The sequence below is a fragment of the Bombina bombina genome, chromosome 6 (genome assembly GCF_027579735.1).
Source record: "Bombina bombina isolate aBomBom1 chromosome 6, aBomBom1.pri, whole genome shotgun sequence".
NCBI classification, from domain to species: domain Eukaryota; kingdom Metazoa; phylum Chordata; class Amphibia; order Anura; family Bombinatoridae; genus Bombina; species Bombina bombina.
Window position 1 is genome coordinate 474585515 of NC_069504.1, and position 23018 is coordinate 474608532.

Here is a 23018-nt window from a genome sequence, read left to right on the forward strand (position 1 = left end):
TCATAAGTGAGCACAATGTTAATATGACACACATAAACTAACATCCTCTAGCTGTGTAAAACTGTCAAATGCATTCTGATAAGAGGCCGGCCTTCTAGGGCTTAGACATTAGCATATGAGAATATCTAAGAAAATGTCTGCTCTATAGACTATAACTATAGTCTTCTACCAATTTGAATTTATAAAACTCAGTTGCATATATAATTCTTTATTACTAAATTATGTTCATTTAGGGAGATCTATGTTATGTACAATTTCAAACAAAGGATTGGCCACTTACAAAAGTAGAACCCCCCCCCCCATTTAAACAGAACTCACAAACACAACTATAGATATCTGGATACTAGTGTATCCTATGGAGTCATAAATGTATGTAATAGGCTGGCTATGGCTGAAAGGTTTCTTATGACAGCACAATTCAAATACTAATGAATGTGAATTTATATAATATATTGCAATAAAATGTCCAAATATCCGCACAGAAGCAGCTGGTTGGTGTAGTTTCCATAGCAGAATGTGCTGCTAACAACATGTATAATTTATATTCTATTTTCATCTTCCATGCTCCCTGCCCTTGATAACGTTCCTATATTGTTTTTAGTCTGTATCTGTTTCTGGTAACGAGTGCGTACAGCCGAAATCAGTAACCTCTCCAATGCCCCTTGACTTGAAGTAAATGTGGACTGGCAACAATTTTTTTGTTTTCGGCTGATGATGAGTGCTGGATTGTTTATCAAAGTGTAAGCCAGGTGCCATTTTATTCTCCCTTGATTTCTCACGTTGTTTGGTAGCACATCTGTAAAAGAGAGGAATAAATCAGGATTGATTTTTCAGAAAATGCATTCAGCCAGATTACGAGTTTTGCGTTATGGCTGGCTTGCTAATTACTTGCACATTATTTTCACCGCTCACCTTTCATAGCGCTGCTATTACAGGTTTGCAAAAAAACGGCTTGTGCTGGCGATATGGTTGCGTTGAGCTCCATACCTCACCAAATACAAGCAGTGTTTTGATGTGCTCGTGCACGATTTCCCCATAGACATTAGTGGGGAGAGCCGCCTAAGAAAAAGCCTAACACCTGCGATCGTGGAAAGAAAAGCTCCGTAACGCAGCCCCATTAATGTCTATGGGGAAAAAAATGTATGTTTAAACATAACACCCTAACATAAACCCCGAGTCTAAACACCCCTAATCTACTGCCCCTAACATCACCGTCATCTACATTACACTTATAAACCTCTAATCTGCCGCCCTCAATGTCGCCACCACCTACCTACACTTATTAACCCCTAATCTGCCGCCCCCAATGTCGCCGCCGCCACTATACTAGTTATTAACCCCTAAACCTCTGGCCTCCCACATCACTAAAACTAAATAAATATATTAACCCCTAACGTAACCCTAAGTCTAGCCCTAACGTAACCCTAACACTAGCACCCCCTAACTTTAACATAATTAAAATAATTCTATATAAAAGTTACTAATAAAAACTAAATAATTCCTATTGAAAAATAAATACCTATAAAATAAACCCTAACCTAGCTACAATATAACTAATAGTTACATTATAGTTAGCTTAGGTGTTATTTTTATTTCACAGGTAAGTTTGTATTTATTTTAACTAGGTAGACTAGTTAGTAAATAGTTATTAACTATTTACTAACTACCTAGTTAAAATAAATACAAATTTACCTGTAAAATAAAACCTAACCTGAGTTACACTAACACCTAACATTACAATAAAATTAAATAAATTAAATTAATAAAATACAATTATCTAAATTACAAAAAAATAAACACTAAATTACACAAAATAAAAAAAGAAATTATCAAAAATAAAAACAAATTACTCCTAATCTAATAGCCCTATCAAAATAAAAAATTCCCCCAAAATAAAAAAAAACCTAGCCTACACTAAACTGCCAATGGCCCTTAAAAGGGCCTTTTGCAGGGCATCGCCCCAAAGAAATCAGCTCTTTTACCTGTAAAAAAAATACAAACACCCCCCAACAGTAAAACCCACCACCCAACCAACCAACCCCCCCAAATGAAAACCTATCTAAATAAACCTAAGCTAACCATTGCACTGAAAAGGGCATTTGTATGGGCATTTCCCTTAAAAGGGCATTTAGCTCTTTTACATTGCCCAAACCCTAAGCTAAAAATAAAACCCACCCAAAAAACCCTTAAAAAAACCTAACACTAACCCGACCATCCACTTACAGTTTTCAAAGACGGGACATCCATCCTCATCCAGCCGGCAAAGTCCTCATCCAAGCGGGCAGAAGTCTTCATCCATCCGGCATCTTCTATCTTCATCCATCCGGCGCGGAGCAGGTCCATCTTCAAGACATCCGGCGTGGAGCATCCTCTTCTTCCAATGGTCAATGAAGAATGAAGTTTCCCTTTAAGGTATGACATCCAAGATGGTGCCCCTTACATTCCGATTGGCTGATAGAATTCTATCAGCCAATAGGAATTAAAGGTGAAAAAATCCTATTGGCTGATCCAATCAGCCAATAGGATTGAGCTCACATTCTATTGGCTGATTGGAACAGCCAATAGAATGCGAGCTCAATCCAATTGGCTGATTTGATTTTTTCACCTATAATTCCTATTGGCTGATAGAATTCTATCAGCCAATCGGAATGTAAGGGACACCATCTTGGATGACGTACCTTAAAGGGAAACTTCATTCTTTGTTGCCCATCGCAAGAAGAGGATTCTCCGTGCCGGATGGATGAATATAGAAGATGCCGAATGGATGAAGATAGAAGATGCTGTCTGGATGAAGACTTCTGCCCGCTTGGATGAAGACTTCTCCCGCCTGGATGAGGATGGATGTCCGGTCTTCGAAAACTGAATCGTCGGGGGTTAGTGTTTTTTTAAGGGTTTATTGAGTGGGTTTTATTTTTAGATTAGGGTTTGGGCAGTAAAAGAGCTAAATGCCCTTTTAAGGGCAATGCCTATCCAAATGCCCATCCAAATGCCCTTTTCAGGGCAATGGGGAGCTTAGGTTTATTTAGTTAGGTTTTTATTTGGGGGGGTTTGGTTGTGTGGGTGGTGGGTTTTACTGTTGGGGTGTGTTTGTATTTTTTTTTACAGGTAAAAGATCTGATTTCTTTGGGGCAATGCCCCGCAAAATTTAGTGTTTATTTTTTTTGTAATTTAGATAATTGTATTTTATTAATTAAATTTATTTAATTTTATTTTATTGTAATGTTAGGTGTTAGTGTAACTCAGGTTATGTTTTATTTTCCAGGTAAATTTGTATTTATTTTACCTAGGTAGCTAGTAAATAGTTAATAACTATTTATTAACTAGTCTACCTATTCAAAATAAATACAAACTTAGCTGTGAAATAAATATAAAACCTAAGATAGATACAATGTAACTATTAGTTATATTGTAGCTATTGTAGGGTTTATTTTACATGTATTTAATTTTAAATTATATACGCCTAGATTTGGAGTTTGGCGTTAGCCGTCAAAACCAGCGTTAGAGGCTCCTAACGCTCCTAACGCTGGTTTTGGCCGCCCGCTGGTATTTGGAGTCAGTCAGGAAAGGGTCTAACGCTCACTTTCCAGCCGCGACTTTTCCATACCGCAGATCCCCCTACGCCATTTGCGTATCCTATCTTTACAATGGAATCTTTCTAACGCCGGTATTTAGAGTCTTGGCTGAAGTGAGCGTTAGAAATCTAACGCCAAGACTCCAGCCGCAGAAAAAAAACAGGAGTTAAGAGCTTTTTGGGCTAACGCCGGTTCATAAAGCTCTTAACTACTGTGCTCTACAGTACACTAACACCCATAAACTACCTATGTACCCCTAAACCGAGGTCCCCCCACATCGCCGCCACTATAATAATTTTTTTTAACCCCTAATCTGCCGACCGCACACCGCCGCCACCTACGTTATACTTATGTACCCCTAATCTGCTGCCCCTAACACCGCTGACCCCTATATTATATTTATTAACCCCTAATCTGCCGCCCCCAACGTCGCCACCACCTACCTACAATTATTAACCCCTAATCTGCCGACCGCACAGCGCCGCCACCTACGTTATCCTTATGTACCCCTAATCTGCTGCCCCTAACACCGCTGACCCCTATATTATATTTATTAACCCCTAATCTGCCCCCCACAACGTCGCCGCCAGCTACCTACAATAATTAACCCCTAATCTGCCGACCGCACCTCACTGCTACTATAATAAAGTTATTAACCCCTAATCCGCCTCACTCCCGCCTCAATAACCCTATAAGAAATAGTATTAACCCCTAATCTGCCCTCCCTAACATCGCCGACACCTAACTTCAATTATTAACCCCTAATCTGCCGACCAGACCTCACCGCTACTATAATAAATGTATTAACCCCTAAAGGTAAGTCTAACCCTAACCCTAACACCCCCCTAAGTTAAATATAATTTAAATCTAACGAAATAAATTAACTCTTATTAAATAAATTATTCCTATTTAAAGCTAAATACTTACCTGTAAAATAAACCCTACTATAGCTACAATATAAATTATAATTACATTGTAGCTATTTTAGGATTTATATTTATTTTACATGCAACTTTGTATTTATTTTAACCAGGTACAATAGCTATTAAATAGTTATTAACTATTTAATAGTTATCTAGTTAAAATAATTACAAAATTACCTGTAAAATAAATCCTAACCTAAGTTACAATTAAACCTAACACTACACTAGCAATAAATTAATTAAATAAAATACCTACAATTATCTACAATTAAACCTAACACTACACTATCAATAAATAAATTAAATAAAATACCTACAAATAAACACAATTAAATAAACTAACTAAAGTACAAAAAATAAAAAAAGCTAAGTTACAAAAAATAAAAAAATTAATTACAAACATAATAAAAATATTACAACAATTTTAAGCTAATTACACCTACTCTAAGCCCCCTAATAAAATAACAAAGCCCCCCAAAATAAAAAAATGCCCTACCCTATTCTAAAATTAAAATAGAAAAGCTCTTTTACCTTACCAGCCCTTAAAAGGGCCTTTTGCGGGGCATACCCCAAAGAATTCAGCTATTTTGCCTGTAAAAAAAAAAATACAATATCCACCCCCAACATTACAGACCTCCGGCGCGGATCCATCCTCTTCTTCCGACGTCCTAAGTCCGAATTAAGCTTCCTTTAAATGACGTCATCCAAGATGGCGTCCCTCGAATTCCGATTGGCTAATAGGATTCTATCAGCCAATCGGAATTAAGGTAGGGAAAATCTGATTGGCTGATTGAATCAGCCAATCAGATTGATCTCGCATTCTATTGGCTGTTCCGATCAGCCAATAGAATGCGAGCTCAATCTGATTGGCTGATTGGATCAGCCAATCGGATTGAACTTGAATCTGATTGGCTGATTCCATCAGCCAATCAGATTTTTCCTACCTTAATTCCGATTGGCTGATAGAATCCTATCAGCCAATCGGAATTCGAGGGACGCCATCTTGGATGACGTCATTTAAAGGAAGCTTCATTCGGACTTAGGACGTCGGAAGAAGAGGATGGATCCGCGCCGGAGGTCTTCAAGATGGAGCCGCTTGTCACCGCTTGGAAGAAGATGGTTGCCGGTCCGGATCTACTCTTCTGCCCGGATAGGATGAAGACTTTGGAGCCTCTTCTGGACCTCTTCAGCCGCCGATTGATAGAAGACTTCAGCCGGATGATGGATCTCCAGCCCCCGCTTGGGCTTGGATGAAGACTTCAGCCCGATGATGGACCTCTTCAGCCGGATGATGGATCTCCAGCCCCCGCTTGGGCTTGGATGAAGACTTTGGAGCCTGGAGCGATCGGTGATACCTGGCATGGTGAAGAAAAGGTAGGAAGATCTTCAGGGGCTTAGTGTTAGGTTTATTTAAGGTTGGTTTGGGTTAGATTAGGGGTATGTGGGTGGTGGGTTGTAATGTTGGGGGGGGTATTGTATGTTTTTTTTTACAGGCAAAAGAGCTGAATTCTTTGGGGTATGCCCCGCAAAAGGCCCTTTTAAGGGCTGGTAAGGTAAAAGAGCTTTTCTATTTTAATTTTAGAATAGGGTAGGGCATTTTTTTATTTTGGGGGGCTTTGTTATTTTATTAGGGGGCTTAGAGTAGGTGTAATTAGCTTAAAATTGTAGTAATATTTTTATTATGTTTGTAATTAATTTTTTATTTTTTGTAACTTAGCTTTTTTTATTTTTTGTACTTTAGTTAGTTTATTTAATTGTATTTATTTGTAGGTATTTTATTTAATTTATTTATTGATAGTGTAGTGTTAGGTTTAATTGTATATAATTGTAGGTATTTTATTTAATTAATTTAATGATAATGTAGTGTTAGGTTTAATTGTAACTTAGGTTAGGATTTATTTTACAGGTAATTTTTTAATTATTTTAACTAGGTAACTATTAAATAGTTAATAACTATTTAATAGCTATTGTACCTGGTTAAAATAAATACAAAGTTGCCTGTAAAATAAATATAAATCCTAAAATAGCTACAATATAATTATAATTTATATTGTAGCTATATTAGGGTTTATTTTACAGGTAAGTATTTAGCTTTAAATAGGATTAATTTATTTAATAAGAGTTAATTTACTTCGTTAGATAAAAAATTATATTTAACTTAGGGGGGTGTTAGTGTTAGGGTTAGACTTAGCTTTAGGGGTTAATACATTTATTAGAGTAGCGGCGAGGTCCGGTCGGCAGATTAGGGGTTAATACTTGAAGTTAGGTATCGGTGATGTTAGGGAGGGCAGATTAGGGGTTCATACTATTTATTATAGGGTTAGTGAGGCAGATTAGGGGTTAATACATTTATTATAGTAGCGGTGAGGTCTGGTCTGCAGATTAGGGGTTAATTATTGTAGGAAGCTGGCGGCGACATTGTGGGGGGCAGATTAGGGGTTAATAAATATAATATAGGGGTCGGCGGTGTTAGGGGCAGCAGATTAGGGGTACATAGGTATAATGTAGGTTGCGGCGGTGTACGGAGTGGCAGATTAGGGGTTAAAAAAAATATGCAGGTGTCAGCGATAGCGGGGTCGGCAGATTAGGGGTTAATAAGTGTAAGGTTAGGGGTGTTTAGACTCGGGGTACATGTTAGGGTGTTAGGTGCAGACGTAGGAAGTGTTTCTCCATAGGAAACAATGGGGCCGCGTTAGGAGCTGAACGCTGCTTTTTTGCAGGTGTTAGGTTTTTTTTCAGCTCAAACAGCCCCATTGTTTTCTATGGGGGAATCGTGCACGAGCACGTTTTTGAAGCTGGCCGCGTCCGTAAGCACCGCTGGTATTGAGAGTTGCAGTGGCGGTAAATATGCTATACGCTCCCTTTTTGGAGCCTAACGCAGCCCTTCTGTGAACTCTAAATACCAGCGGTATTTAAAAGGTGCGGGCAGAAAAAAGCATGCGTAGCTAACGCACCCCTTTGGCCGCAAAACTCCAAATCTAGGCCATAGGTAATAATTGTAAGTTTTATTTAGATTTATTTTAATTATATTTAAGTTAGGGGGTGTTAGGGTTACGTTAGGTTTAAGGTTAGGTTTAGGGGTTAATAGGTTTATTATAGTGGCGGTGTTGGCGGACAGTAGATTAGGGGTTAATATTTAAATAGTGTTTGCGATGCAGGAGGGCGGCGGTTTAGGTGTTAATAGGTTTATTATAGTGGCGACGATGTCGGGAAGCGGTGGAATAGGGGTTAATACATTTTTTAAGTGGCGGCGATGTACGGAGCGGCAGATTAGGGGTTAATAATTTTATTTTAGTGTTTGCGATGCGGGAGGGCCTCGGTTTAGGGGTTAATAGGTAGTTTATGGGTGTTAGTGTACTTTTTAACACTTTAGTTATGAGTTTTATGGTACAGTTTTGTAGCGTAAATCTCATAACTACTGACTTTAGATGGCGGTACGGATCTTGTCATTTTAGGCTGTACCGCTCACTTTTTGGCCTCACAGCAAAACTCGTAATACCGGCGCTATGGAAGTCTCATTGAAAAAGGACTTTTCTTAAAGTGCGGTACTGACGTTGTGTGCGGTACAGCTATGACGTTGTGTGCAGTACAGCTAAAAAAGTGTGCGGTACAGCTATTCTGACAAGACTTGTAATAGCAGCGGTAGGGAAAACGCATCATTATGGGCCATAACAATGCTTTTTTACTCATAACGCCAAACTTGTAATCTAGCTGACTGTTATTTGTCAAGAGACAGGGATATATCATCTCAGTTTTTTTCCAATAATCCTGGAGCAGGAAAAAAAGGAGCAGGAAAAAAAGATGTGCTTAAAAAACAAAACAAAAAACAACACCAAAAATATAGGGTGGGGTCTCATGGATTCACACCACCATGAAAGATATGAATTTATCAGGTAAGCATAAATTATGTTTTCTTTCATACAGGTGGTGAGAGTCCATGGTCCATTACTCCTGGGAGCTAATACCCAAGCTGTGGTGTCCACGAGTAATGAGACATAAAGGGTGGGATTTAGAAACATCTTTTTTCACTGAAAAACTAAATTCACAACCCCACAAAAAGAGCATTTTTTTAGATGCACTTCAAATTGAAACAATCAGGCAAAAATAAATTAAGTTGAGACAACTACCTAAAGGACCTTCCTACCAAAAGCTGCCTCAGAAGTAGCAAAAATATTAAAATGGTAGAATTTAGTAAAAGTATGCAAAGAATATCAAGTAGCTGCCTTGCAAATTTGGGCAACTGAAGCCTCATTCTTAAAAGCCCAATAAGTGGCAACTAAAGTAGTATAATGACCAGTAATCTGTTTCAGTGGAAGCTGACCTGCCCTCCATCAAAAATTTCAATCAAGAAAGCCAAACAAACAGCAAAAGCTTTCTGTCCTTTCCTAGAACCAGACAAGTTAACAAACAAACCAGGGGTTTGTCTGAAATCCTTAGTAGCATCAATGTTATACTTCAATATTCTAACAACATCCAAACTATGCAAAGATCTCTCTGAAGCATTCTTGAAATTAGGACACAAAGAAGGGACAACAATTTCCCGACTGATATTGTCTGAAGACACAACCTTAGCCAAGAAATCAAACCTAGACCTTATTATGTCTTATTCTGATGAAATATAAGTTAAGGAGGGTCACGAGAAAGAGCAGACGATTCGGAAAACTCTTCTAGCAGAAGAGATAGACAAAAGAAACAAAACCTTCCAAGAAAAAAGCTTAATATCCACTTTATGCATAGGCTCAAAAGGAGGTGCCTGCAAAACCTTTAACACCAAGTAAAGACTCCGGGGGAGGGGGGGGGGGGAGAAGTTGCTTGGTCACAGGATTAATATGTGCCAAAGCCTTAACTAAATCATGAATTTCAGAAAAATTAGCAATCTTCCTATGAAACAAAACGGAATAAGCTGAAATCTGCCCTTTCAAAGATCTGACAAATAGGCCCTTATCTAAACCATTCTGTAAGAACTGCAAAATTCTAGGAACTCTAAACGAATTCCAGAAAAAACAAATGATCTATACAATAAGCAGTAAAAGCCTTCCAGACCTTATTATAAATCCTTCTAGTCACAGGCTTACAAGCCTGGATTAAAGTTTCAATCACAGAATCTGAGACCCCTATGCTTAAGAACTAACCGTTCAATCACCATGCCATCAAGCTTAGAGATTTAAGATCCAGTTAGAAAAACGCACCTTGAGACAGAAGGTCTGGATGCACAGGAAGTGGCTAAGGGGGGCAACTGGACATCTGAACCAGATCTGCATACCACATCCAGCAAGGCCAAACTAGAGCAATCAGGATTACTGACAATTTCTCCAGCCTTATCTTGGAAATCACTTTGGGAAGAAGAGGAGGAAACAGGTAAGCAAGCTGAAATAACCAATGAGCTACTAGAGCATCCACATGCTCGGTTTGAGGGTCCCTTGACCTCGCAAAGTAACTGGGAAGTTTGTTGTTCAAACGAGAAGCCATCAGATCTATCTCTGAGAGACCCCAAAAATCTGATTGAACACATCCTGGTAAAGAGACTGATGACTGAGAAAATCTGCTTCCCAGTTGTTTACTCCTTGAATATGAACTGCTGAGACTAGACAGGAATTTACTTCTGCCCATGAGTGAATATGAGACACTTCCTTCATGGCATTGTTCCCCCATGATAAATGACATAAGCCAATGCTGGGACATTGTCTGATTGAAAACGGAGATGAGACTCCCTTTTCAACATAGGGCAAGTCTGAAGAGCCCTGAAAATAGCACAGAGTTCTAGAACATTTATTGGCAACCTCACCTCCCGAGGGGCCCAAACCCCTTGTGCTCTCAGAGAACCCCAAAAAGTATCTGTAGTGATCACAGTCCAGGTAGGACAAGCAAAAGAAGCCCCCTGAATAATGAACTGATGATCCAGCCACCAAGTTAGAGACTGACTTGTACCGTGATCCAGAGAAATCTTTTGAGATAGCTGAATATGATCCCTGCACCACTGACGAAGCATAAAAAGCTGAAGAGGTCTCATGTGGAAATGAGCAATGGATTTGCATTTGAAGCTGCAACCATGAGACCCAGTACTTTTTTTTTTTTTTTTTAATTCTTTTTATTGAGAGCCAACACATGAGTACAATAATCAACAATTCCACACAGTATCATGAAGGTTACATCCACAGATACAGTAGGTATACCATCCCCTGAGGGGCGATATTATTCAGGACATAACAGAGATTCAGTAGATCCATACCTGATAATTAAGATAATCCGGATGCTAATGACAATTGACATTTTGATATCTACATATGTTTAGCCCTCTCATTTTACATTTTCATCCCCAACTAGTCCCCGAACCCTCCCCCCAAACCCCAAAACACTAACCACTTTATATTGAAGAGAGTTTGGGCATACATCATGTAAACATTTACACACAAGCAATTTGAAATTGTGTAAGAACACACTTAATACATTCACAATAGATATTGTAAGGAAAACAAATGATACTCAACAAATGAGAATGATAGACATGGATTACAGGAAAATAACCCTATGAGCTGATTTGTTTCATGTCTGTATACGACTATGAAGCGGGCTTCCATAACATGCAATATATTGGGATATAATAAAAGAATACATGAAGATTCATTCCAGACAGACATGGCAAATATCGACTGTACAAGTTCACCAAGATTTTCTCATTGTCTGCTACCCACGCTCTCTTATTTTAACTTTTTAAACGAAACTAAGCCTAAAACAAAACTGTAGCTTAATATGATTAGTATGTATACCTGAATATGTTGCCCAGTACAGTAAATTTAATTAAATATGGTTGCAGGTTGTAGAAACTCTATACTTTGCAAAGACATATGTAAGTCAAATATTCTTAGGGGTCTTGTTATTAGTTGGCCACTCAGGCTTAATGTGGTTATTCATCACAGTACATTAACTGCAACTGGGTGTTTCTGGTGGAGGCGGATTATGTTGTAACAATATGAACTGTTCAGCATATCTACATAACTTTTTAATCTAAACTGAAAAAACTAAACAATACTGTAGCTTAATATGATTAGTATGTATACCTGAATATGTTGCCCAGCACAATAAATTAGATATGATTGCAGATTGCAGAGACTCTATACTTAGCACAGACATATGTGAGTCAAGTATTCTTTGCAGGGATCGTGTTATAAGCTGGTAGCCTGATTTCCTGAGCAAGTTACAAAAACTATGACCTCAGCATAGTGGTATTACTTTCATGAAACATGAAACATGTGAGTTCTAAGAGCAAAAACAGCTAACCCGATAAGAATATCTATATGGAGGACAAGGAAATAAACCTCAACACGTTTTAGAAATATGAACAAATTATTAAGCTCAGTATTAGCTGCTGTGTGATGCACTGTCTGTCCAATACTACTGTTCAAGGTATCATCATACAGGGACCTTAGTGACAGTCTCTTCTGCATGCGGACAGCTTTATTTATAATAAATATAATTGCAGGTTGTAGAGACTCTATACTTTGCAAAGACAAATGTAAGTCAAATATTCTTAGTGGGGGTCTTGTTATTAGTTGGCCACTCAGACTTAATGTGGTTATTCATTACAGTACATTAACTGCAACTGGGTGTTTCTGATGGAGGCGGATTATGTTGTAACAATATGAACTGTTCAGCATAGTTACATAACTTTTTAATCTAAACTGAAAAGACTAAACAATACTGTAGCTTAATATGATTAGTATGTATACCTGAATATGTTGCCCAGCACAATAAATTAGATATGATTGCAGATTGCAGAGACTCTATACTTAGCACAGACATATGTGAGTCAAGTAGTCTTTGCAGGGGTCATGTTATTAGCTGGCGGCATGATTTCCTGAGCAAATTACAAAAACTATAACATCAGCATAGTGGTATTACTTTCATGAAGCATGAAACATGTGAGTTCTAAAAGCAAAAACAGCTAACCCGATAAGAATATCTATATGAAGGACAAGGAAATAAACCTCAACACATTTTAGAAATATGAACAAATTACTAAGCTCAGTATTAGCTGCTGTGTGATGCACTGTCTGTCCAATACAACTGTTCAAGGTATCATCATACAGGGACCTTAGTGACAGTCTCTTCTGCCTGCGGACAGCTTTATTTATAAGAGTACCTGTAGCAAAATATATTTAGCCCCTCCACTCTGTACAATACGATCTGCCAATGAGGCTTCTCTCATAGCTAAAATACAGTGTCTTATCTTAAAAGTGGAGCTGTAGCTATCTCTGTGTATTTCACTCATAATTGACCCACGGGAGTCCAAGAATGGCTGACAGTAATGTGGGCAATTAGAACGTTCAAGGATGCAGTTGGTCTCCAATGTGCCGCGATCCAATGACACCTATAGTCACGCAAAAGCATAGTATGATCAAACAAGACCATGATCCCAGTAAGGCACAATCCTCAGAGTTCCAGTTAATTTGAAACGCAGCACTTATAGTCATTTGTTAAACATTAGACGTTACCAAACAGAAAGACCTAATCAACTTTACACTACTCTACCTACCCCGAGCTGTAACCCCAAAGCAGTGTGTCCCTTGACCGGTGAATCACAGAGTGTTCGTCAACCGACTCCTGTAGCAAGCCGTACCTGACTCTGCCTCCACCAGCAGCACATTCCAAAGCGGTAGCAGTTATGAGGTTCTTGCAAAGTTGCGAACTTCTGATTCCCCTTTGCGTCTTCCCCAACGGCAGCAAGTGAATTCACAACATATCGGGCAGACACTTTCAAAGTGTGGAGTAAGCTGCGGTCCCGTGAGGGGGCATAGACCAAGGCGCCAATATCCTGCTGATCAAAGAGCCTCTCTGTCACCATTCCCGGCCCTGTAGTGTCGCGCTCAATCTGCGGTTCCTGTTGTGCTCTAAGGATGGCGGTTACATCCAGATATGTTGTCGGGCAGGGCAGAGATGATCCTATCAGGCTTTTTAGTGGTTGTCCCTCTGAGCTCTCTCTTTGCTCCATCTGCCTCACTTCTAGGTGTACGTAAGCATGGTCGTCGCATGAGCCTGCTGTTAGGCAGCGCCATTTTGAAGAAGGCCCCATGCTTTTGATGTCGACCAGAAGGGCTTGCAAGGTATACTCCAATTTGTTCAGTGTTGGTGAGAGCAAGTCCCGCAGAGCCATTAGAATGTCCTTATGCCGAAGCTTCGTTTTAGCTGGGGGAATCCCCATGTCTGTGTCAGTCTGTGGCTATGTGGCAAACTGTACACACCACCGCCTCTTCCTTCCTTGTACTTTTTCGTCGTTCCAGGGGTCAAGAGATGTAGATCTTGATCCTTGAGATTGCCCGAACAGCTGAGACTGTTAAGGGCGAGCAGGATGGCCAAGTAATGATCCTGAGATAGGAGAATGATTAAATCTTAGGCAGAGCCGGTCTGACCCACGACCATCTTGATTCGCCTCCCACCGGCGAGACCCAGTACTTTTATTATTATTATTATTATTATTATACTTTATTTATGAAGCAGCAACATATTCCGCAGCGCTGTTCATGGGTACAATTCACTTAAATAAAACAATGATATAAAATTTGTAAGAGACAAGACAAAATTTGAGGAACACATACAGGAGAAATTGAGGTCCCTATTTCCGTGGGAACTTACCATCTAGAAGGGTAGGAGCTTGGGAAACAGGAGGTGAGGACTGCAGGAGTGAGAAAGAAGTTAATACAGAGCTCGATGAGGGAATATTAGGTAAGTGGAAGTAATTTATTACTGAGTTGGGTGGTAGGCTTCTCTGAACAAAAAAAGTCTTCAGGTAGCATTTAAAATAAGAAAGATTAAGGCAAAGCCTGACAACCAAAGGAGAGTGTTCCCGAGGGAAGATGCTGTACAACAGAAGTCCTGCAGTCTAGCATGGGAAGAGGTGATAGTTGAAGATGCAAGGAACAGGTCATTGTTGGATCTTAGTGGGTGGGCTGGAGTATACTTGTTGATTAGAGAGGATAGGTAGACGGGAGCATTTGTGAGAGCTTTGTATGTAAGGGTGAGGATTTTGAATTGATTTTGAAGGGACTCACAGAGAGGTGAAGCCAATGAAGGGACTCACAGAGAGGTGCAGTAGATACAGAGTGATGGGAAAAGTGGATTAGCCTGGCAGAGGCATTTAGGAAGGATTGAAGGCGGAGAGGCGGGAAAGAGGAAGGCTAGTAAGTAGGTTATTGCAGTAGTCAAGTTGGGAAATAACAAGGGAGTGGATTATTTGCTTTGTGGTGTTAGCACTCAGAAAAGTGTGAATCTTGGAAATATTGCATAGGTGGTTGCGGCAGGATGAAGAAAGAGATTGGATATGAGGGATGAAGGATAGATTTGCATCAAGTGTAACTCTGAGGGAGCGGACTTGGGGTGTAGAGCTAGAGGGGTGATTAGAAGGAGCTAGAGGGGGGTGATTAGAAGGACCTCAGTCTTGGACATGTTAATCTTTAGGTGGTAAGAGGTCATCCAGGAAGAAATGTCAGATAAGCAATAACTGACATGAGAAAGGACAGAAGGAGAAAGAGCAGGGGTGGATAGGTAGATCTGGGTGTCATCAGCAGGCATAGAGGTGATATTTGAAGCCATGACTGTTGATACGTTTAACCGGTGAAGAAGTATAAATGGAAAAGAGTAGAGGACCCAGAACAGATCCTTGAGGTACTCCAACACACAGATGCATTGAAGAGGAGTCACCAGCAAATGACACAGAAAATGACTTGTGAGAAAGATAAGAGTGAATACAAGAAAGAGCAGTGTTACAAAGGCCAAGAGAGCTATGGGTCTGTAGTAGGAGGGGGTGGTCAACTGTGTCGAAGGCAGCTGAGAGGTCAAGTAAGATAAGTATAGAGTAGTGGCCAATAATTTTAGCAGAAATAAAATAGTTAGTAACATTGGTAAATGCAGTCTCAGTTGAGTGTTGGGGCGGAATTCAGATTGCAGGGTGTCAAGCAAGGAGTTGGAGGACAGAAAGTGGGTTAGGCAGTTGTAAACTAGTTTTTCCAGGAGTTTTGATGTTAGTGGAAGTAGTGATATGGGGCAGTAGCTATCAGGAGAATTAGGGTCAAGGGAGGGTTTTTTGAGTATGGGAGTGACCTTTGCATGTTTGAAAGAAGATAGGAATGAACCGGTAGAGAGAGATAGGTTGAAGATGTGAATGAGAGCAGGAGTGATGGTGGAAGACAGAGAGGGTATTAGATGGGAAGGGATATATATAATATTTAGTGGCTGGATGGAAGATGCAGAGGATGGCAGAGGGAGTAACTGGGCCTGGAGTTTGAAGATTGCAGGTTGATGTTGGGATGTCGGATAGTATGCGTTTTGTTTAAAAAGTAGTCTGCCATGTCTTGAGCACTAAATACAGACTGAGACTGAGGGGGTGGAGCAGGTGGGTAGAGGAGAGAGTTAAAGGTGGAGAAGAGTCATTTAGGGTTTGAGGAAAGAGTAGATATGAGAGAAGAGAAGTAGGTTTGCTTGGCTAAGTGAATGGCAGAAGTGTATTAACAAAAAAATAAATTATAGTGGATGAAATCAGGTTCAGAGTGAGTTTTCTTCCAGACACACTCAGCAGTATGGGAGCATTTTTGCAAATAGCGTGTTTGCTGAGAGTGCCAGGGCAGTAACTGATGGCATGAGGTTTTGCGCAGTTGGAGAGGAGCCAGTGTGTCTAGTGCAGAGGAGAGAGTTTTGTTATAGTGAGCTGTAGCAAAATCAGGGCAGGTTACAGTGAAAGTGTAAGGAAGGAGATCTTGAATAATTTTTAAAAATTGGAGAGGATCCACAGCATGTAGATTTCTACAAGTGCGGGGCGGGATGAAGAAGTGGGTTTAGCGGTTGCATTAATATTATAGGTGACCAGGTGATGGTCTGAAATGGGAAAAGGGCGACAGGTGAGGTCAGATATAGAGCAGAGGTAGGAAAATACCAGGTCAATGGAGTGTCCATCACGGTGAGTAGGAAGTAGGGTGGATTGTGAGAGACCGAATGAGGATGTGAGCAGATGGGTTGTCAATGGGAATGTTGAAGTCCCCAATAATTAGCACTGGTATATTTCTAGAGAGAAAATGAGGAAGTCAGGTGGCAAAATTGTCAAGGAATTGGGAGGTTGGTCCAGGAGGGCGATAGATGACTGCCATTCTGAGGGAGAGGGGGGAGAACAGGCAAATACAGTGGACTTCAAAGAAGGAGAGCAATGAGATTGGAGGTAGGTACTGATAAGTGCAGGAGGGGGAGAGCAGGATTCCAACACCGTCGCCATGTTTCTTACCTGGCCTTGAGGTATGGCTAAAGTGGAGACCTCCATGTGTGAGAGAAGCAATGGAAACAGTGTCAGAAGAAGATAGCCAGGTTTCAATAATTGTTAAAAGGGTAAAATCATTACAAATAAACAGGTCATGAATGGTTGTGACTTTGTTGCAGACAAATCGAGAGTTACATAGTGCACAAGTGAAAGGAGTGTGAGCGTATGGGATGCATGGGATAGAAATGAGGTTATGTGTGTTGCTTTTGTTGAATTTTCTATAAGGAGTGCGTGATTGGGTAATGATGGAAATGAGGGTGGGTCCAGGATTTGGAGAGATGTCATCTAATGCTAATAGCAGTAAGGTGGAAAGAAGGATTAGGCGAGAAGGAGATTTATAGCAGTACTTCCATACAAAGAGCAAAAAAGGGAAAAGAGAAAGACTGAAGATTCAGACAGGCTGACACCAATTTTTGCATTTTCTGATCTTTCAGAGAAAGACTCATGGAGAATCTTTTTGAAACCCACGAAAGTAACCCATGTCTTTGGAAAATTGATCTTCCACCCATGCTTTTGAAGAAATAACAGTCTGTTAGTGAAATATTCTGCTAAATAAAAAGAGGGAGCTTGAACCAAGATATCGTCTAGATAAGGAAACACTGTAATACCCTGAGATCTAATCACAGACAATAGGGCACCCAGAATCTTTGAGAAAATTATTGGAGCTGTAGCCAGAATAAATGGTATAACTATAGATAACCATATAAAGCTATAGAGTGTCAAATAAAAAAATATGAAACTTACCAATAGACAGTCATCTACCAGTAAACCAGTAGAAAGCCAAGCCAGTACTGAAAGATATCAGCAGAGGTTACAGAGGTTATGGAATATGAATATATTGTAGATTCATAGAAGGAGGCAAAAGACAAGTCCCTGCAACCACTTATGGGAGGTCTGTGACAAATTTTCCCATGAGGTGAAAAAAAGAGTCACTAACCATACCTCATAAACATTCCTCTGGCAAACACTGTACTCTGAGGGAAAACGGGCATCATCATAGACTGAAAACCCTCTCTCTAAAGAATCAAATGCAAATATGAATTCTTCAACCACCTCTAGTGGAGGCAAAAACAAGACTGAGGTACCTATATGGTGTGTGTGTGTGTGTGGGGGGGGGGTGGTTATAGAGCTCTTGGGGTTTGGAATCTTTGCCTCCTCCTCCTAGTAGTAGGGAAGAGTAATCCACAATAGTAATGGATCATGCAATCTCACCACCTGTATGAAAGAAAAAAGAAATACAACTTCAAAAATGCCTAAGAGTTCTTAATATGACAATTTAATGAGTTAGATCAATGCCAGCAAGTAGTGAACTTCCTTATGTGATAGTTAATTCTAAATCTATAAAAAAAAATTAAACTCTTACAATTGTGTAGAATGTATTTTTAAATATAACATAGAGCCATCATCTTTTTTAGATGGCCTATTTGAATGAGAAAAAAATATATACCCATAACTTATCAAGAGATTCTTCTACATAGCATTATTTTTTCCTTATCATGACAGTTATGTTTTCCTTTTGGAAACAGACATTCATTTAGTTAGTACCTGCACTTTTCTGCTTCCTGATGGCCACGTCTTGTATTAGTAGGTGACAGAAGGATAGAGCCACGGGATGGGTATGATACAAATCTACTTGCAGCATTCCAGTCCATGTGTTGTATCCTACAGAGAAAGAAAAAATGTGGTCATAAAATTAAATTAATAAACATCTTGTGAGATAATATAAGACTTTAACATGTCATATGTATTGATTGTTAACTAATTGCGGGTTGTTGTTTTAGGTTCAAATAGGTTCAAAAAGGACTACATGTTTTGACCTAGATTACAAATGGAGCGATATCAATATTGCAACCCTGTACAAACAACCCCCCCAACAGTAAAACCCACAACCTAGACAACCAACCCCCCAAATAAAATACTATCTAAAAACAACTAAGCTCCCCATTGCCCTGAAAAGGGCATTTGGATGGGCATTGCCCTTAAAAGGGCAGTTAGCTGTTTTGCGGCCCAAACGCTAACCTAAAAATAAAACCCACCCAATACACCCTTAAAAAAACCTAACACTAACCCCCTGAAGATTGACTTACAGTTCTGAAGACCGGACATCCATCCTCAAGGAAGCGGCAGAAGTCTTCATCCAACCGGGCTGAAGTCCTCAACGAAGCCGGGAGAAGTCTTCATCCAAGCCGGGCGAAGTGGTCCTCCAGACGGGCAGAAGTCTTCATCCAGAAGGCATCTTCTATCTTCATCCATCCGACACGGAGCGGCTCCATCTTCAAGACATCCGACGCGGAGCATCCTCTTCTTCCAACGACTAAAGACGAATGAAGGTTCCTTTAAGTGACGTCAGCCAATCGGAATTAAGGTAGAAAAAATCATATTGGCTGATGCAATCAGCCAATAGGATTGAGCTTGCATTCTATTGGCTGTTCCAATCAGCCAATAGAATGCAAGCTCAATCCTATTGGCTGATTGGATCAGCCAATAGAATTGAACTTCAATCCTATTGGCTGATTGCATCAGCCAATAGGATTTTTCTATCTTAATTCCGATTGGCTGACTTACTAAGGCTGTCACTTAAGGGAACCTTCATTCGTCTTTAGTCGTTGGAAGAAGAGGATGCTCCGCGTCGGATGTCTTGAAGATGGAGCCGCTCCGCGTCGAATGAATGAAGATAGAAGATGCCGTCTGGATGAAGACTTCTGCCCGTCTGGAGGACCACTTTGCCCGGCTTGGATGAAGACTTCTCCCGGCTTCATTGAGGACTTCGGCCCGGTTGGATGAAGACTTCTGTCGCTTCCTTGAGGATGGATGTCCGATCTTCAGAACTGTAAGTCGACCTTCAGGGGGTTAGTGTTAGGTTTTTTTAAGGGTGCATTGGGTGGGTTTTATATTTAGGTTAGGGTTTGGGCCTCAAAACAGCTAACTGCCCTTTTAAGGGCAATGCCCATCCAAATGCCCTTTTCAGGGCAATGGGGAGCTTAGTTTTTTTTAGATAGTATTTTATTTGGGGGGTTGGTTGTGTGGGTGGTGGGTTTTACTGTTGGGGGAGTTGTTTGTATTTTTTTTTACAGGTAAAAGAGCTGATTACTTTAAGACAATGCCCTGCAAAAGGCCCTTTAAAGGGCTTTTGATAGTTTAGTTTAGGATAGGGTTTTTTTTTTATTTTGGGGGACTTTTTTTATTTTGATAGGGCTATTAGATTAGGTGTAATTAGTTTAAATATCTTGTAATTTGTTTATTATTTTCTGTAATTTAGTGTTTGCTTTTTTTTGTACTTTAGCTAATTTAATTTAATTTATTAATTATTATTATTGTTGTTAATTTTGTAAATTTATTTAATTATAGTGTAGTGTTAGGTGTTATTGTTTTATTTTACAGGTACTTTTGTATTTATTTTAGCTAGGTAGTTATTAAATAGTTAATAACTATTTAATAACTATTCTACCTAGTTAAAATAAATACAAACTTGTCTGTAAAATAAAAATAAACCCTAAGCTAGCTACAATGTAACTATTAGTTATATTCTAGCTAGCTTAGGGCTTATTTTATAGGTAAGTATTTAGTTTTAAATAGGAATAATTTAGTTAATTATAGGAATTTTTAGTTAGATTTATTTTAATTATATTTAAGTTAGGGGGTGTTAGGGTTAGGGTTAGACTTAGGTTTAGGGGTTAATACATTTAGTATAGTGGCGGCGACATTGGGGGCGGCAGATTAGGGGTTAATAAATGTAGGTAGGTGGCGGCGATGTTAGGGACGGCAGATTAGGGGTTAATAATATTTAACTAATGTTTGCGAGGTGGGAGTGCGGCGGTTTAGGGGTTAATATGTATATTATAGTGGCGGTGACGTTGGGGGCAGCATATTAGGGGTTAATAAGTGTAGGTAGGTTGCAGCGACATTGGGGGCGGCAGATTAGGGGTTAATAAATATAATGTAGGTGTCGGCGATGTTGGGGGCAGCAGATTAGGGGTTCATAAGTATAATGTAGGTGGCGGCGGTGTCCGGAGCGGCAGATTAGGGGTTAATAAATATAATGCAGGTGTCGGCGATGCTGGGGGTGGCAGATTGGGGTTAATAAGTGTAAGGTTAGGGGTGTTTAGACTCGGGGTTCATGTTAGGGTGTTAGGTGTAAACATAAATTTTGTTTCCCCATAGGAATCAATGGGGCTGCGTTACTGAGTTTTACGCTGCTTTTTTGCAGGTGTTAGACTTTTTCTCAGCCGCTCTCCCTATTGATTCCTATGGGGAAATCGTGCACGAGAACCTATGACCAGCTCACCGCTGACTTAAGCAGCGCTGGTATTGGAGTGTGGTAAGGAGCTAAATTTTGCTCAACGCTCACTTCTTGCCTTTTAACGCTGGGTTTGTAAAAACTCGTAATACCAGCGCTGCAGGTAAGTGAGCGGTGAGACAAAACTGCTCGTTAGCACCGCACAGCTCAAAACGAAAAACTTGTAATCTAGCCGGATATTTTTTAATTTCACAGGTAAGTTTTTATTTATTTAAAGATAATTATATTGTAAGTTTAATTTAAAGTTAGGGGGTGTTAGGTTTAGGGGTTAATAGTTTAATTTAGTGTATTGCGATGTGGGGGGCTGGCGGTTTAGGGGTTAATAGGTTTAGTTTATTAGTACCAATGTGGGGGGCTGGCAGTTTAGGGGTTATTTATTTTATTTAGTGTCGGCGATGTCGGGGGTGGCAGTTTAGGGGTTAATCATTTTTATTTAGCGTCGGTGATGTCGGGGCGGTGGTTTAGGGGTAATCATTTTATTTAGTGTCGACGATGTCGGGGGCAGCGGATTAGGGGTGTTTAGACTAGGGGTTTATGTTAGGGTGTTAGGTTTAAACATAACTTTCTTTTCCCCATAGACATCAATGGGGTTGCGTTACGGCGATCTCCATTCCGCGATTGCAGATGTTAGTTTTTTTTGAAGAATTTCTCCCCATTGATGTCTATGGGGGAAAGTGTGCGCGAGCACGTAAACTCAGCCCTTGGCTTTTGTGCGGTATGGAGCTTAACGCACCATAACGCACAGAACAAGGAGGTTTTTCAGTAATATGTAATAGCAGCGCTATAGAAAGTGTGATAATGCTATTTTTTTGCGTTCTTTACACACCCGGTTTAGAGCACAACTTGTAATCTAGGTGATTATTTTTATTATTATTGATAAAAGTGTTTTAACAATGATTTAAAGGGATATAGTATATGACAAGATTTTGGACTGGGAAGGGTTCAAAGGTGTATAATATATGTAGATATGTACAGTATATTTATGTGTGTAGATATAGGTGTGCACACATACACACACATACATATGTACACACACATACATATACACAAACATGTCTACAAACATACCTATACACCTTCCAGCCTTTCCCAGTCCAAAACATTGTTATATATCAGATCCCTCATAATCACAAAGAAGCAACCGTAAGCTAAATTTAATTTATAGCTTTTTGTAAAACAAGGACAGCCTAGTGGTGGATGTTACATACTTGCAAACCTTAGTAAGTGGACCCTATATTGCTCAAATTTAGGAAGACTTATTTGTAAAAGCTGATGGTTTTATTAGCTCTGGTCTTCAAAGACTGCTCTACTTAGTCAGACTGTGTGACTATCCATGCTATTTGTCTGTCTGGCTCTTTCCTGTTGTTTGGAACTTGTTCCTTGCAGTATATTTTATCACTATATATTTAAATCAATTTGTTTAATGGAGCAAGCTCACCCATATCAACCCCTTCATAGCCTCTTGGGAAAAGGGGTAGGTCAATCCTGGCCAGTAACCAGCTTCCTAAGAACACGTTGAGTATGACCCTGAATAGGCATGCTCCCAATCCCATGATAACAGAGTAGAACATGAAGAAATAATTGAAGTTTTGGAAGCCTCTCCTATAGGGAAAGTGAACAATATAGATGAGGATCACAAAGAGATCTAGTTGTGTAAGATGGAAAAATGTAAAATGTCTGTTAAAGAGAGAACAAATATCATCTTGCTTCATATAAACTACAACACATTTATATAGAAAATTTTATTTACACATAGTAATTTACCTAGGTTGACATTGCTGTGATTTTTTTTTTTTGATTTTTTTTTTAAACCTTGTTATGATTTTGTACCATTTGTGGCATTACTTTTGGTTTTTACTTCTAAATTCTAATCTGTACAATATAGGCTAGATTACAAGTGGATCACTAATTTATCACGCTCCCGCAAA

The 23018-nt window shown here is 39.6% G+C and overlaps 1 protein-coding gene across 1 annotated transcript in view; it reads right to left on the bottom strand.

The window, feature by feature from the left end:
• Nucleotides 1-387: 387 nt before the first annotated feature.
• The window catches only part of LOC128664476 (stimulated by retinoic acid gene 6 protein-like), a 130182-nt gene continuing 107551 nt past the window's right edge, over nt 388-23018 (bottom strand). Inside the window, exons 16-18 of the mRNA XM_053719301.1 lie at nt 22529-22692; nt 18339-18455; nt 388-796 (exon numbers count right to left, since the gene is read on the bottom strand). Of these exons, the coding sequence (XP_053575276.1) occupies nt 540-796; nt 18339-18455; nt 22529-22692 (538 nt within the window). The 3' untranslated portion in view covers nt 388-539. The remainder of the gene's footprint in view (nt 797-18338; nt 18456-22528; nt 22693-23018) is intronic.